General features: G+C 37.6%; 4 protein-coding genes across 8 annotated transcripts in view; 2 read left to right on the forward strand and 2 right to left on the reverse strand.

Annotated features, from left to right (window-relative positions):
* Nucleotides 1–15,215, forward strand: part of LOC127511155 (gastrula zinc finger protein XlCGF8.2DB-like) — a 146,271-nt gene that overhangs the window by 101,050 nt on the left and 30,006 nt on the right. The window lies entirely within an intron of this gene.
* The window catches only part of LOC127511188 (gastrula zinc finger protein XlCGF8.2DB-like), a 163,346-nt gene that overhangs the window by 91,505 nt on the left and 56,626 nt on the right, over nucleotides 1–15,215 (forward strand). The gene's annotated exons all lie outside the window — the stretch shown is intronic.
* Nucleotides 3,619–7,758, reverse strand: LOC127511174 (gastrula zinc finger protein XlCGF57.1-like). Its single transcript, XM_051891855.1, has 3 exons — nucleotides 7,706–7,758; nucleotides 6,946–7,152; nucleotides 3,619–4,933 (listed from the first exon to the last, which is right to left on the reverse strand). The coding sequence occupies exons 2-3, from the start codon at nucleotides 7,100–7,102 to the stop codon at nucleotides 3,768–3,770; spliced, it is 1,323 nt and encodes a 440-aa protein (XP_051747815.1). The 5' UTR covers nucleotides 7,103–7,152; nucleotides 7,706–7,758; the 3' UTR covers nucleotides 3,619–3,767.
* Nucleotides 8,001–15,153, reverse strand: LOC127511111 (gastrula zinc finger protein XlCGF57.1-like). Of its 2 annotated transcripts, none has more exons than XM_051891638.1 (3): nucleotides 15,097–15,153; nucleotides 14,213–14,458; nucleotides 8,001–11,847 (listed from the first exon to the last, which is right to left on the reverse strand). In XM_051891638.1, exons 2-3 carry the CDS (start codon nucleotides 14,367–14,369, stop codon nucleotides 10,292–10,294), a joined length of 1,713 nt encoding a protein of 570 aa, XP_051747598.1. In that variant the 5' UTR covers nucleotides 14,370–14,458; nucleotides 15,097–15,153; the 3' UTR covers nucleotides 8,001–10,291. The 2 variants fall into 2 exon arrangements, with proteins under 2 accessions (XP_051747598.1, XP_051747599.1); XM_051891639.1 differs by having other exon boundaries at nucleotides 14,213–14,439; nucleotides 15,097–15,144.

Raw genomic sequence — 15,215 nt, forward strand, 5'->3', positions numbered from 1 at the left:
CTGCCCAAAGTTGACAATGTTCTTCCTTATCTCTTACAAACTTGCAAGGCCATAAAGTACTTAGCTGGGGGTTTTGTTAGTTAGCCAAGACTGGATGGAGCTCACTTCATTTATGGTCCTAGAAATCGGAACAGCTATGAAAGAAATCAGCTAACAGCACAGGAAGAACATAGTTAAAGCATTTCAGAGTTGGGTTTTTGTGTGAAATTATGTTTGAACAAATCATCTGGAAGATTCATATGTGTCTGGTTCACCCTCGATTCCTACACCAGCAACATTCTCCTGTATTGAAGGATGATGACTCCTCAGGCTATCTCCCCTCAATACCTCTTCTTGCTCAAGCTGCTTCACTCACGACGGCAGACAGGTCTGGCTTTCTCCCTGCGTCAGGTGTTCCAGCCCCAACACCAGACCCCACAGGGGAAAAACCTCCTCAACTAGCCCTCATGGGCCAGTCTTTGAATTTTGAGATCGCAATAGACGTGAAGGACTATAATGTGTTAAGAGTACTCACTCAAGTACTGGGGAGCTAAACCATTTATTGCTTTGTAAGTAATCAAGATTTTAAAATTTGTACAATGTTTAATAGGGAGCCAATGCAGTGTTGACAGAAATGGGCTAATATGGTCATACTTCATGGTTCTAGTAAAAACTCTAGCTGCATTTTGGACAAGCTGGAGTTTGTTTATTAGGAGTGCAGGGCAACCACCCAGTAGAGCGTTACAGTAATCTAGCCTTGAGGTCATGAGCGCATGAACTGTCATTGGCTACGTTTACAGTACATGAGCACCAATAATCCAATTATTTCCAATAATCAGCGCAAGGTCTTAATCGCATTATGATGTCAGGAGCAAAGCCCTTCACTCCAGTTTACATGCAATTTTAATTAATCGGAATATTTGCTAAGAATTGTGGTTATTTTTTTTACCGCCATTATTCACATACCTCACTGCACAGCACAAATGACGGATCGCTGTTTAATATATTTGTGTCTATTGCAAAACACATTTGTATGGATGTATCCATGCTTTTTTAACACCATATAACTGTGATGGCAATGCTGCTTCAACTGGGGTTGCCTACACTGCCGTCTCGTTCTTCGCGCCCCATTATTTCGATAATGCAAAATTTCCTATCTTGTCTCATAGCATACATGTACTTAAATAAGTATCTGCCCTGAACAGCAAAAGGAACATTTGAATCCATAGTGGATGGATGCAGCAGCAGAACAGGATAGAGGTCTCCCTCAGCCAGTGGCCCCTGCAATCGACACAGGCAAAAGCCATCAGACGAGCACTTACACACCACATGGCAGCCATCCACTGAAGAGACGTTAGTGAAATCGGAACAGCTATGAAAGAAATCAGCTAACAGCACAGGAAGAACTGTGATAAGAGTTTGGTACATTCGCTGTACATAGTTAAAGCATTTCAGATTGTAACGTATATTTTCTTTCATATGATTAATCACTTGGTAGGACTGTAAGTGAATACTTTTATTTAAACTTTTTCAAGCAACAGCTTTGCCAACAAACATCATTTGTCCTTTGTATTTTGCTTCTTCAATAAAAAAAGTTCCATTCAACAAAAAAATTAAAAATTTAAAACAAAGGGCACTGTGTGATTGGAAACATCAATGGAATAACTGGAATTATGTGAAGAATAGCATTCAAACAGAACTACAGTTCTTCTAATTCAAAACAAAAGCTACAGCTGGTTCTTCTGCGTGGCAGCGCATAGCAGGAGCAGCAGTGCCGCGATCGTTTCGGAGCTGGGTCTATTTTTGCTGTGGTGCTGACGCTCAATTAAAGTGAAAGTACACTTTTGATGGACAAGAATGTGATTTTTTTTGGTGAAAGTATGGCGTATTATAAAAAACTAAAGTAAACTAGCCAGAAAATATGATATATAAACATTCTTTTAGTTATTACACAGATAGGTATATAGGCAGCAATACCCAAATCAAACCCGAGTTTATGGTCTTTTTTTCACAGTTTGCCGTCTTGTAAACGTACACACGGCAGATGATGTAAAGCTTACACAAAGCTTACCTCATTCATCTGCAGCAATATGACAAGAGGCTTCTTGTTTGTTCGTTACGTTTACATGAGAATGTTGTACACCTCCCCATTGTTAACAAACTTTCAAGACTATCAAGTTTATAAATCACCAACTTATAAAACAAATTTATAGTTATTTTTGTAAAGAAATGCTCACTTTATTATGTAGCTTGGAGCCGCTGTACAAATGCTTCCAGTGCTTGCATGTCTCTGCAGCTGCAGTGACAATGTAGTTATGCTCACGCACCATATTACTAGAAAGAAGAGCAGCACCACCCCGGGAGGGATGAATACCATCTCTTTTGAACAGGTCGGGTCTGCCCCAAAAACTTTTCCAATTATCTATGAACCCTATATTATTCTATGGATACCACTTAGACAGCCAGCCATTAAGTGATGATAGTCAGTTAAGTATCTCATCACTCCGACAAACAGGAAGAGGGCCAGAGCAAATTACAGTGTCTGACATCGTACTTGCGACTTCACATACCTCTTTAATATTAATTTTAGTGATCTCCGACTGGCAAAGTCGAACATCATTAGTGCCGACGTGAATAATAATCTTAGAGTATTTACGATTAGCATTAGCCAGCATGTTTAAATTTGCTTTGATGTCAGGTGCTCTGGCTCCCCGTAAACATGTGACTATGGTGGCTGGTGTCTCTATTTTCACGTTCTCTGTAATAGAATCGCCAATAACTAGGGCACTATCAACAGGATTCTCAGTGGGTGCATCACTGAGTGGGGAGAACCTGTTTGATGTTCTAATCGGAACAGAAGAGTGGTGTTTTGTCCCGCGACTATGCCTTCTCACAGTCACCCAGTTACCCTGCTGCATGGGCTCTACAGCCGGAACTGAACAATGTACAGAGTTCACTAAGCTAGTCACATCCAAAGCCCTTGCAATCTGACTATCCTCAATTAAAGTTTGGATGCGTGTCTCTAATCCTGAAATCTTCTCCATCAGCCTGACTATCTCTCTGCATTTATCACATGTGTAAATCTCACTGCAGACAGAGAAGGCTATACTATACATGTGGCGGGCAGTGCAAATGACAATAACAGGTGAAGATGACATGACTTGCCGCGTTTGTTGACTGATCCAACTCACTCGGACTCGTAAAGGTGCAAGCGCAAGAGAAAAAAAAAGACGGCAAGCACGGATGACAAGTTAACAGGCTAGCAAAATGCTAGCGCGTTGTGCTAGCAATAACGATTAGTCAGATTAATGTGATAGGCAATATTAGACAATATCTGATATACGGTGATGAGTAAGTTATATTTAACAATATAAACAGCATTGAATGATAGTAACTAGAGATTCAAAACAAAAAGCTATACAGAGCTTACAGACGCAAACCACTCAGCAGCGAGGAAGATCTCTGCTCTACGACTGGGTAATTACCACTCCACTTCACATTGTCATTGACAATGAAATTTAATGGTAAAATGAATACCCACGACTTCTGATGGCATTAGGGATGTTCTGCTGCTCAGTTATTTTGAACTTCTTTTAACCCCCAAGCAAAGAAAGAAAGAAAGAATTCTGCCTGAGTATATCAGGTATATGTGAACCTCAAGGTTTGCTTTATTTCTGCAAGTCTTTCCACAGTGACGGCTCATAAAAGGCTATTCTCTGGTGTTGTTACATGATTTCTAAGATGATTTCTGTCAGTGAAACTCATTCTACACTGATGGCATAAAACAGTTATATCATACACGAATCCTCATGGTAATTAAGTGTTTCTTTATATCTGAAAGTCTTTTCACAGTGACAACACTTAAATGGCTTCTCTCCAGTGTGAATTCTTGTGTGTCTGGTAAGAAGTCCTTTTTGGCTAAAACTTTTTCCACATTGTTTGCAGGTGAAAGGCTTCTCTACAGTGTGAATTCTTATGTGGTCTTCAAAGTGTCCTACTTGATTGAAACTCTTTCCACACTGAAAGCACAAGTAGGGTTTCACACCAGAGTGAATTCTCATGTGGAGATTAAGGTGTCTTTTTTTATTAAAACTCTTTCCACACTGAGAGCATGTGAAAGGCTTCTCTCCAGTATGAATTCTCATGTGTCTATTAAGGCTTCCTTTTTGATTGAAACTCTTTCCACACTGAGGGCAAGGGTAGGGTTTCTCTCCAGTGTGAATTCTCATGTGGCCTTTAAGTATTTCATGTTGATCAAAAGTCTTTCCACACTTATGGCATGTATAAAGCTTCTCTCTAGCATGAGTTCTCATGTGCCTGCATAGGTTTCTATTTTGGTTGAAACTTTTTCCACATTGTTTGCAGGTGAAAGGCTTCTCTCCACTGTGAATTCTTATGTGGTCTTCAAAGTGTCCTTTTTCATTGAAACTCTTTCCACACTGTGAGCATACATAGGGTTTCTCTCCCGTGTGAATTCTCATGTGGACTTTAAGTTTTCCAAGTTGATCAAAACTCTTTCCACACTGATGGCATGTGTAGGGTTTCTCTCTAGTGTGAATTCTCATGTGCCTGTTTAGACTTCCTTCTAGAGTGAATCTGTTTCCACACTGTTGGCAGGTGAAAGGCTTCTCTCCAGTGTGAATTCTCATGTGGGCTTTAAGGTTTCCTTTTTGACTGAAACTCTTTCCACACTGAAGGCACATGTAGGGTTTCTCTCCAGTATGAATTCTCATGTGGGCTTTAAGGTTTCCTTTTCTATTAAAACTCTTTCCACACTGTTGGCAGATGAAGTGACTTCTAGTCCCTGCCTTTTGAGCTCTTTTTCGTGAGGAAGTCTTTTCAGGCTGTGAGCAACTGAAAGATTTTTCTCCATTTATGAAATCATGATGATTCGTATATTGATCTTTCTCTTCCATTTCATTCACTTCAGTCTCCTCTTTCAGTGCCATTAGGTCTAAAAACAACAAATACAAGTTAATACCACTTTAATTGCACAAAGCAAGCCGAAATGTTGGTGAATAAATACGACAATGACCCAAAACATTCTAGTAAATCCACCAAGAAATGGCTCAAAACAAAGAAATGGAGAGTTCTGGAATGGCCAAGTCAAAGCCTGGATCTGAATCCTATTGAGATTTGAAAATGCAGGAAACCTCTCAGACATCACACAATTGAAAAGATTCTTTATGGAGTGGGAAAAACTTTCTCCCAGTCGATGTCAGAGACTTGCAGACAGTTATAGGAAACGTCTTAAGGTTATTTCAGACAAAGGGGACAATACCAGCTATTAGGGCACAGGGTGTACTAACTTTTTCCTTAGTAGGAATTGGCATCTTTATACATTTTTTTGTTAAATAAATTATATCATGGTTAAAATTTCATTGTTTTTGGTTCAATTACATCACCTTCATCTATAAATATTGTTTGAAAGAAGATCAGATATCGATATCCATATTTCTTACAAAAGAACTAAATATTTCATGGGGTGTCCTTTCTTTTTCACATGAGTGTAGCTATAAGATGGATTTCTGTGGGATGTTACAAACATTTTTTCCTTTTCTACGTACGTTTCTCAAAAATGAACTTGACATGAACGCGCAAGCACGCGCTGAAATTTTAATCACTCATCACTATAACCCATTACGTCCTATAACTTCTGCCGTAATGTTATTTACTTGACCATAAGATGATTTAAGTTTATTTTAATCCATGCTGATGGCGCTCCTTGAAACGAGGCAAAAAGCAACTGTGCTTTGCACATAGAAATGTGAATTCAGAGAGAATGTAGAAAAAGTGAGATAAAGTTGTCATAAAATTGTTTAAATAATAAAATTGTTAAATGCCTTATATAGATTTAAAGAATGTGTTTTCTCGGGTCCATTCGGGATAAAGCACATTTATTTTAAATTACCCAAGACCACTAATACTGAACCCGACCCGTGTCCGAGACCCTCGTCGAAGTTTAGTAAAATATCTAGCTTACACTCGACTGCCTTCCATATTCAAGTTATGAAGAAAGCGTAAACTGGCGTTGCGTCAGTTACACTTTTTTTCCGCAAGTTAAATAGGGAAGGCGTAGGATGTAGTGTAAGCTTTTTACACTTTCTTTGTACGTTGAATACGGAAGGTAGTCAGGCGGAATAAAACTGCGGTACATCTTGGTCACGTGACACGTGAGAGTAAAGTAGTCTTCAGAGGAATGCACGCAATGCATATATAGGCCTGGCCTACAGGAAAGCACAGTTTATGTTTCTAATATTTTGTTGGTCATACTATACAATCTGTGGGAGATAAGATTCTCTCTCCAATGATTATGGATTGATTTTGAGAATTTCAGAATAAATTCTCTGAATTGTTTTTAACCACAGATGCGCAATTTGGCTGTATGTGTTTTAGAAATGCCCATATTCTGCTTGCTTCCAATTCCTCACACATAAAGTTTGAAGGGCATTTGAGATCTGTGCATTAGTTTGAATGCAGCTTATTAGATCTCCCGCTGTCTTTGATGTCATCAGAAATAAACAGTAAAGCTGAGAAGGAGAAAAATTACTCAGGTCTTGAATGGAAAATGTTCAGATACTCTTACTTGTAATATGTTTTTCCCCCCTTTTATTAACTAACTTTTATGTTTGGTATCATTATTAGCTATATTTATATATATACATTTTTTAACATGCAAATTTTTTAATTTGTTTTTTTAATGTACTTATTTAAAAAAGTACTTATAATTACATACATAAACATTTTTAAATTTTATTAATAAGATTCATTAATAAGAAAAAAAAAAAAAAAAGTAGATCAAGAATTGTTTTAGAATTGGAGTCTCGGAATCGGACCATGAGGTGTCTAAAGATTCCCACCCCTACTATACAATGATTTATTGCTTATTTTGTTGAATAATACAGAAGACAAAGAGCTTAATACCCTTGGACAAATTTAATAAGACGCTTTGAGAATGAAACCAACCTGTTTGTTCCTCAGTTTCTTCTTGTTTCACTCTGAATGTTTCTTCAATCTTCATGTCTTCACTCTCCTCTTTAATAAACGCCATCTTCATGTCTTCACTCTCCTCTTTAATAAACTCCATCTTTATGTCTTCATTTTCCTCTTTAATAAATGACATCTTTACAATAGTGCGTCACGTGGATCTCAATCGCTTCACCAGGAGTTTTTCTGTGTTTAAGATGAGAATAATTAACAAAGAAATATAATTCCAAACTAAATCTCTGGGTGCGTCTCAATCAGCTCTAGTTCAGTAGTTCAGCACACTGTTGAGGGAGTTAATGGCCTAAAATGATCTAATTATTTAAAAAGAATAATAAAATAAAAATTAGCAATAAAAACTAACAACAGCATTCAAATTATACAAACTTTTTTGTTATGATTTACATTTGGTGTTTATTGATTTGTAGATATTTAATAGGCTACTACACTTTTATACAAACATTAGCAGTTGGTTTGTTGTCATTACACATGTTAGCGTTTGTTCTCGTTACATTTACAGTGTTTTGAGCAGCTGGTGTCCGCGTGCGGTGATTTGAGCGCTTCGAATCACTGAATCATTTTGCGATTCAACTGATTGTTACTCATGAGCGGATGCGATTTACTTAACAAAAACAGTGTTTATTTATGTTAGACAAAGTATTGCAATGTTAAATTAAATTATCAAGCTGTAAAACTAAAAAAAAAAAGTCCGAAACCGTTTGTATCGATTTAAAACACAAACCTTTCTTCAGCTACATCACAACAGACGCATGAGCGCGGCGCAGACTTATAACGTCACACCACCAGACCAAAATAAAAGTACCGTTCACACTGAAATAATTCATTAAATGTATGTTGTCCATTGATTTGATGAATATATTAACAACTAATGAAAGCATGTATGATTTTTATTAAACTATAATGTTTGAGTAAAGAATCCATTTGTACCAGATAAATTAGAAACAGATAGTGGCAAATGTGAAAAGTTAAAAGTTTAAAATAGTCTATGAATTAATAGAGCAGAGTTTATGCATGTGTCAGTATTGAAACTTATATATTTTGAAAGAAATGTCAGACCAAAACTAAAACAGATACAGTTCATAAAGCTTTTGCACAAATAAGACCACACAACAAACATAAGTGTGGACTCATTTGAAAGCAGACACTTGGCAGTTTTGTTGTCATCAAGTCGCAATTAATTATTGCCATAAAAAACGAAATATTTAGAAAGGCATAGGCCCGTCACAAGGGGGTTTGAGGCCCTGTGTGAACTTGATGTGTGAGGCCGGGGGGTTGCTATAGTAATACTGTTGCTGTAGAGACAAACAATTTGTAGTTTGTGTTGTGGATATTTAGGAAAAAAAGTTTTGCTCAGTATTGGCCAATGCTGTACACGTGATGCTGATGCAGGAGCCGGCCAATGAGTGGGCGTTCTGACATACAACCAGGAAATGTTGAACATAAACAGCGTAGGAGACTGACAGGGAAGAGAAGAAATGGTTGAATCAAGTCGTTATTTTTGTTTTAGCGCACAAAAAGTAATCTTATCACTTCATAACAATAAGGTTGAACCACTGCAGTCACGTTGACTATTTTAATGATTTTTTATTAATATGTTATTATGCTCATGGAACATTGTGTTATGTTTGCATTTTTTGTATTGCTTAGAGAGACAGGATGTAGTTAATTTTCACAGTATGCATGCAGTGTGAGCACTAACCGTGCTAGAGCATGGAACAGCTACTACTTTTGTGTGCGCTATCATTACGACGGCAAACATCTTTATTACTACATGGATAGTACACTTTTCAATTAATTTAACTAATTTTAGTGTATTTGTATATAACGGGTCTGGTTCTCACCTTTTTGATCTCACCATTTCTCCATTAACGTCAGCTGCCTTCGTAATGATCCTCTAATAATAAGTGAAAATCGCTGTGTTGTATAAATAATAAATCTATTAGGCAGTATCTTAGCGAAAGTGCTTTTTTTTCCTGTTTTCTTCCATACAAGAAGTTGCATCATATGTTGACGTAAGCGTGCTCCGGCCCAGAACGTTAAGTGCAATATGAGTGGAGGCCAGCGGGGAGTGTGGAGGGGGGAACAAGACTAAATATCTTATAGTTTCTTATATAGAAAATGCATCTTGATTTAAGAATTTTTAGATATTTGTACTTGAAATAAGACAAAAATACTCAGGAAAAGCATTTTTGCAGCGTGAATGAATGAATAAAGTATTTAAACATTACTTATGCTTTAAAAAGGGAGAGGAGACCAAAAGAAACCCTGGGTTTACCAAAGAAAACCTGCTCCCGACCAGGTTAGATTCACAGAGTAACTTACTATGGTAACTTACCCAGAGGTTTAGTTTTGTGTTTTGTTGAAACTGAAAATCACGAGTTTCCCTTTTCTGGGGTTAACAAACTCTGAGTTTCCAACTAAACCCACTTTCTGGAATACACCCCAGGTCTTGATGCCCAATTTTGATTTGTTGCCTATATCCGATTTTTTTTGACCGTCCGTTCACACGTTCTTTTAATTGTGACCCATATCCGATTCATGTGTTTACACTTGCCATACTATCTGAAACATTGCCAAAATTGACCTCATGTTTAATATATCCTTACATCTGCTATAATACAGTATTTTGTTAGTCTTGAGAATATTTACATTAGTCAATTAATATGTGGATCTGCATTTAATGTCAAATTGTCCTGATGAACTAGTGGAGGATGTTTTATTCAGCGTTCCGGAGGTTCTGGGTTCTAATCCGCCCTAGTATAATGTATTTTATTTTTTTCTTATTAAAACCAGAAATGTTCATCAGTGATTGTATATCAAGAGCAGGGACACATTTATGTGTATTTTGTTTTGTGATTTCACCGGAATTAATAGAGCCTCTGCAACAGTGTTTGATTGAAGCGCTTGTTCGTGTGAAGACTGTGCAGTGTGCACGAGCGCAAAGAGAACCATGTTGCGCCACTGATAACAGCGGCAACAAGCACTCAACATGATTTAAAAAACAACACACCCCAGTGTCAGATGCCTCTTCTTTAACACAAACGATTGAATTGCTAATCAACTAGAGATATGTTTTCTTTTGTATTAAACACATCTGTGCCGCAAGATGTTTCAAAAAGTGGTGGGAACAATATCAACCCTGGCAAAAAAGTGGTGGGGTCATGTCCCACCCGCAAATTATGAACATCGCGCATACTTAAAGGGGGTTTCTTGCACCGCACACGAAATATCCTCGAAAACAGAGTGACAACACTTAAACGGAAAGCATATGTAGGGTTTCTCTCCAGAGTGATTTCTTAAGTGTAATTTAAGGTTGTCCTTTTTGATTCAAACTCTTCACCTGAGGGCATGTGAATAGCTTCTCTCCATTGTGAGTTCTCATGTGTCTGGTAAGGCTTCCTTTGTGAGTGAATCTTTTTCCACACTGTTGGCAGGTGAAAAGGCTCTCTCCAGTGTGAGCTCTCACGTGCCTGTATAGGTTTCTTTTTTGGTTGAAACTTTTTCCACATTGTTGGCAGGTGAAAGGCTTCTCTCCACTGTGAATTCTTATGTGGTCTTCAAAGTGTCCCGTTTGATTGAAACTCTTTCCACACTGAGGGCATGTGTAGGGTTTCTCTCCAGAGTGAATTCTCATGTGGAGTTTAAGGTGTTCTGTTTGATTGAAACTCTTTCCACACTGAGGGCAAGGGTAGGGTTTCTCTCCAGTGTGAATTCTCATGTGGACTTTAAGTTTTTCATGTTGATCAAAAGTCTTTCCACACTTATGGTATGTATAAAGCTTCTCTCTAGCGTGAGTTCGCATGTGTCTGCATAGATTTCTTTTTTGGTTGAAACTTTTCCCACATTGTTCACAAGTGAAAGGCTTCTCTCCACTGTGAATCCTTATGTGGTCTTCATAGTGTCCTATCTGATTGAAACGCTTTCCACACTGATGGCACATATATAGTTTCTCTCCAGAGTGAATTCTCAAGTGGAGTTTAAGGTGTCCTTTCTGATTGAAACTCTTTCCACACTGAGTGCACATGTAGGGCTTCTCTCCATTATGACTTTTCATGTGGACTTGAAGTTTTTCATGTTGGTCAAAAGTCTTTCCACTCTGAGAGCAGGTGAAAGGACTCTCTCCATTGTGAATTCTCATGTGTCTATTAAGGCTTCCTTTGTGAGTGTATCCGTTTCCACACTGTTGGCACTTGAAAGGTCTCTCTCCAGAGTAAACTCTCTTGTGAACTTTAAGGTTCCTGTCTTGAACGATAGTCTTTCCACCCTGAGTGTATGTAAACAGCTTCTCTCTAGCGTGAGTTCTCATGTGCCTGCATAGGTTTCTTTTTTGATTGAAACTTCTCCCACATTGTTTGCAGGTAAACGGCTTCTCTCCACTGTGAATTCTTATGTGGTCTTTTAAGTGTCCTATTTGATAGAAACTCTTTCCACACTGAGAGCATGTGTAGGGTTTCTCTCCCGTATGAATTCTCATGTGGTATTTAAGTTTTCCTTGTTGATCAAAAGTCTTTCCACACTCAGAGCATGTGAAAGGCTTCTCTCCATTGTGAGTTCTCATGTGCTTTTTAAGACTTCCTTTTTTAGTGTATCTGTTTCCACACTGAGGGCAGATGAAAGGGCTCTTTCCAGTGTGAACTCTCATGTGGAGTTTAAGGTTTCCTTTTCTTTTGAATCTCTTTCCACACTGTTGGCAGATGAAGTGACTTCTAGTCCCTGCCTTTTGAGCTCTTTTTTGTGATAAAGTCTTTTCAGGCTGTGAGCAACTAAAAGATTTTTCTTCAGTTATGAAATCATGATGATTCGTATATTGATCTTTCTCTTCCATTTCATTCACCTCAGTCTCCTCTTTCAGTGCCATCAGGTCTAAAAAAGACAATAGAAGTTAACCCCATTACTGGCGTTTAATGGCACAAAGCAACAGACATCGAAACATTTATACATGAAAAAAACAACAACATACAAGTAGATCCTTTACCCACTAAGCTATAAGAGGTGTTAATCTGAGATGCCTTCTCAATATTGCTAACTCTTCACTTGCTTTAGGGAACGTCTCAAATATATCAAGCTGGCAGTAAAACCTTTTATTTAAAAAGCCCAGTTTGACCCCTGGAGATCTGAATTATAGACTGACCTTTTAAGGCAGAGATAGCCAACCCTGTTCCTGGAAGGGCAACCTTCCTGCATTCTTCAGTTCCAACCCTGCTTCAACACACTTACCTGTTATAACCTGAACACCTTGACTGGCTGGTTCAGGTGTGTTTGACTGGATTGGAGCTAAACTCTGCAGGATGGTAGCCATTCAGGAGCAGAGTTGGAGACCCCTGCTCAAGGGGTTAAGATGGAAAAAAATGAAAGAAACAAGGGGTAACTCCCCGTTCAACCATCAGATGAAAAACTCATCACACAGTAGTTCCATGTATTTATTTATTAAAAGTAAACTGGCAATATTTTTGTCAGGGATCAAGCAAAATATGTTTATTATAACTTTGGAATGACCCAACACGATGGTCCAAACATCACTTACAGGTGGAGCTACAACTCTCAATCGACCGAACCTGAACGCAAAACACTCATAGATACAAGTGAGAGAGCACAGCAGAACAACACAAGAGAAAAACAAAATGATATAAAAATAACCAACATAACACTATTTGTTCAAAAAAAAAACAACAGTAAATATTGTCTTATGAATTTAACCATGTTCAGTTTTGCAGAGAAACTGTATGTGCGATGGAAGCACAATCACAGAAACTGCCTATTGATGTTACAAATTACCTGCTTTTACCATTTGATTGTGTATTGAAGTAAAACAATGACAAAAAAGCATGTTAAGCATGTTGAATTGCACAAATGCATTGCATTATTATTCTCAGGTTAGGTATTACACCAGTGTCATTATTTAACCAAAGAAAAAAAAAAGAGAAGCTATACCCTGGTTTTACAGACAAGGCTTAAGCTAGTCCCAGACTAAAATGCATGTTTAATATCTTAAATTATTTCAGCGCCATTGTTTTGTCTCAACCAGTAATGTTTTTGTCTAGTGTACATTTATAAAAGCTACTTAAATGCCCTAATTGAACTAAGGCCTAATCCTGGCTTAGTCTAAGGGTGTGTTCACACTTGTCATGTTTGATTCGATTAAAATGAACCCTGGTGCGATTGCTCTCTTAGTGCGGTTCATTTGAACATATGTGAGCGCTGCCATCCGAACCCTGGTGCGCACCACGGTTCAAACACGGACCAAAGACATGTAAACGAACCAAAAACAGGAAGATGAGACCCTAAAAAGTACAGAATCCTCACGCATATCGGCTTTTCTCGTCATAGTCGCAAGTTTGCTCATCACAGGCATCAGACGCCCGTCTCCATGCAGCAGATCGTTTGTGTGTCACGGAGGGATTCCCGCCGCTATTTTGACTCCTTTACACATTTTATAAACTCTTCACAAGTTCCCAGCTGGCCAAAATACCATCATATGCAGGCTACAACAAGCGCATTTACCTCAGCACAGAGCATTGTTTTTGGATGTTCGGTAAGTTCCGTCTCAAAAAAAGCAATACGTCATAAAATCCGACCAATCAGGTTGTAAATGTATCCCTGTGCCTTTAGGTTTGGTGATAAAATGGCCAATTTGAACGCTAATTGGACCAGGACTAAATGTTTTTTTTTCTTTTTTGGTTCGGACCATATGAACCAAACGAACCAAACTACAAGTGTGAATGCACCCTAAGCCGTCTGTGAAACCAGGCCTATATGTGACAAACTAAGTACACCCAATGATTCAATTGCTTGTGAACCACTTTTAGCAGCAACAACCTGAAGTAATAATTTTTTATATAATATTATCAGTCTCTCACATTATTATGGAAAAATGTTGGCTCATTTTTCTTTACGACATTGCTTCAGTTCATTTCAATGAGGTTGAGCTCTGGACCTTGACTGGGTCATTGCAACATTTTGATTCTTTTCTTTTTCAGACCTTATGTTGTAGATTTTATGGTATGTGCTTATGGTATGTCCTTGTTTTTCTTATTAAATTTATTGATCAAATGTAAAAAAACTTGAAAACTTTCACATATGCTGATCTAAATATGTAAAAGCTGATGGAACACCGTTGAGAATATTGCTTCAGAATAAATTATATTTACACGACAAATAAATCCTTTTTCACCAGTGATTTTATTTACCATTGGACATTTTAATAAGTATCTTTGAGAATGAAACCAACCTTTTTGTTCTTCAGTTTCTTCTTGTTTCACTCTGAATGTTTCTTCAATCTTCAAATCTTCACTCTCCTCTTTAATAAACGCTGTCTTTATGTCTTCAAACTCCTCTTTAATAAACAACATCTTCATGTCTTCACTCTCCTCTTTAATAAACTCCATCTTTATAATAGTGTCACATGGATCTCGGTCACTTCACCAGGAGTTTTTCTGTGTGTTTGGTCTCTCTGTCCTGTTTAAGAAGAGAATAACTAACAAAAAGTAAAATAAATCTCAGGGTGCGTCTCAATCAGCTCTAGTTCAGTAGTTCAGGGCACTGGTAAGAGAATCAGAGTTAATGGCCTTAAATTATCTGATTATTTTTTTTTTTTTCAATAAATAAGTAAAATAACTAGCAATAAAAATGAACAACAGCATGCAAATTATACACACTTTTTTGTTATGATTTACATTTAATGTTCATTGATTTGTAGAAATGTAATGCTACACTTTAATTAAAAACATTAGCAGTTGGTTTGTAAAAGTTGTCATTACACGTTTATGTTTGTTCTGCTTTCATTTACAGTGTTTTGAGCAGCTGGTGTAGTCAGAATCGGTGATTCAAACGCTTCGAATCAGTGAATCATTTTGCAAAGTATTTGGTTCAATTGACTCGGAGTTTCGAAAAGCTCCATTTCTCCATCACTTGCCAGTGACCAAACTCTGATTCACTATTTAGAGAGCGAAACGAGACGCAAGTTTACTGTTACTTGTGAGCGGATGCGATTTACTTAACAAAAATAATGTTCACTGATGTTAGATAAAGTATTGCAACGTTAAATTAAATAATTATTTAGCTATCTTATGTTGCTTGTATCGATTTAAACACCGTAAAATACTTAACACAAACCTTTCTTCAGCTGAATCACAACAGATGCACGCGCGGGGCGCATCCTTATGGCGTCTCACCACCAGACCAAAATAAAAGCTTTTTTTTTTTTTTTAAATGCATGTTGTCCAATGATTTCA

The sequence above is a fragment of the Ctenopharyngodon idella genome, chromosome 4 (genome assembly GCF_019924925.1).
Source record: "Ctenopharyngodon idella isolate HZGC_01 chromosome 4, HZGC01, whole genome shotgun sequence".
NCBI classification, from domain to species: domain Eukaryota; kingdom Metazoa; phylum Chordata; class Actinopteri; order Cypriniformes; family Xenocyprididae; genus Ctenopharyngodon; species Ctenopharyngodon idella.

Excerpts from the sequence above, each read along its gene's own strand:
- LOC127511174 (XM_051891855.1), bottom strand. The coding sequence starts at position 7,102 with ATGTCATTTATTAAAGAGGAAAATGAAGACATAAAGATGGAGTTTATT. Across the intron at positions 4,934-6,945 it reads AGAAACTGAGGAACAAACAG|ACCTAATGGCACTGAAAGAG; the intron begins GTTGGTTTCATT and ends TGTTGTTTTTAG.
- LOC127511111 (XM_051891638.1), bottom strand. The coding sequence starts at position 14,369 with ATGGAGTTTATTAAAGAGGAGAGTGAAGACATGAAGATGTTGTTTATT. Across the intron at positions 11,848-14,212 it reads AGAAACTGAAGAACAAAAAG|ACCTGATGGCACTGAAAGAG; the intron begins GTTGGTTTCATT and ends TGTCTTTTTTAG.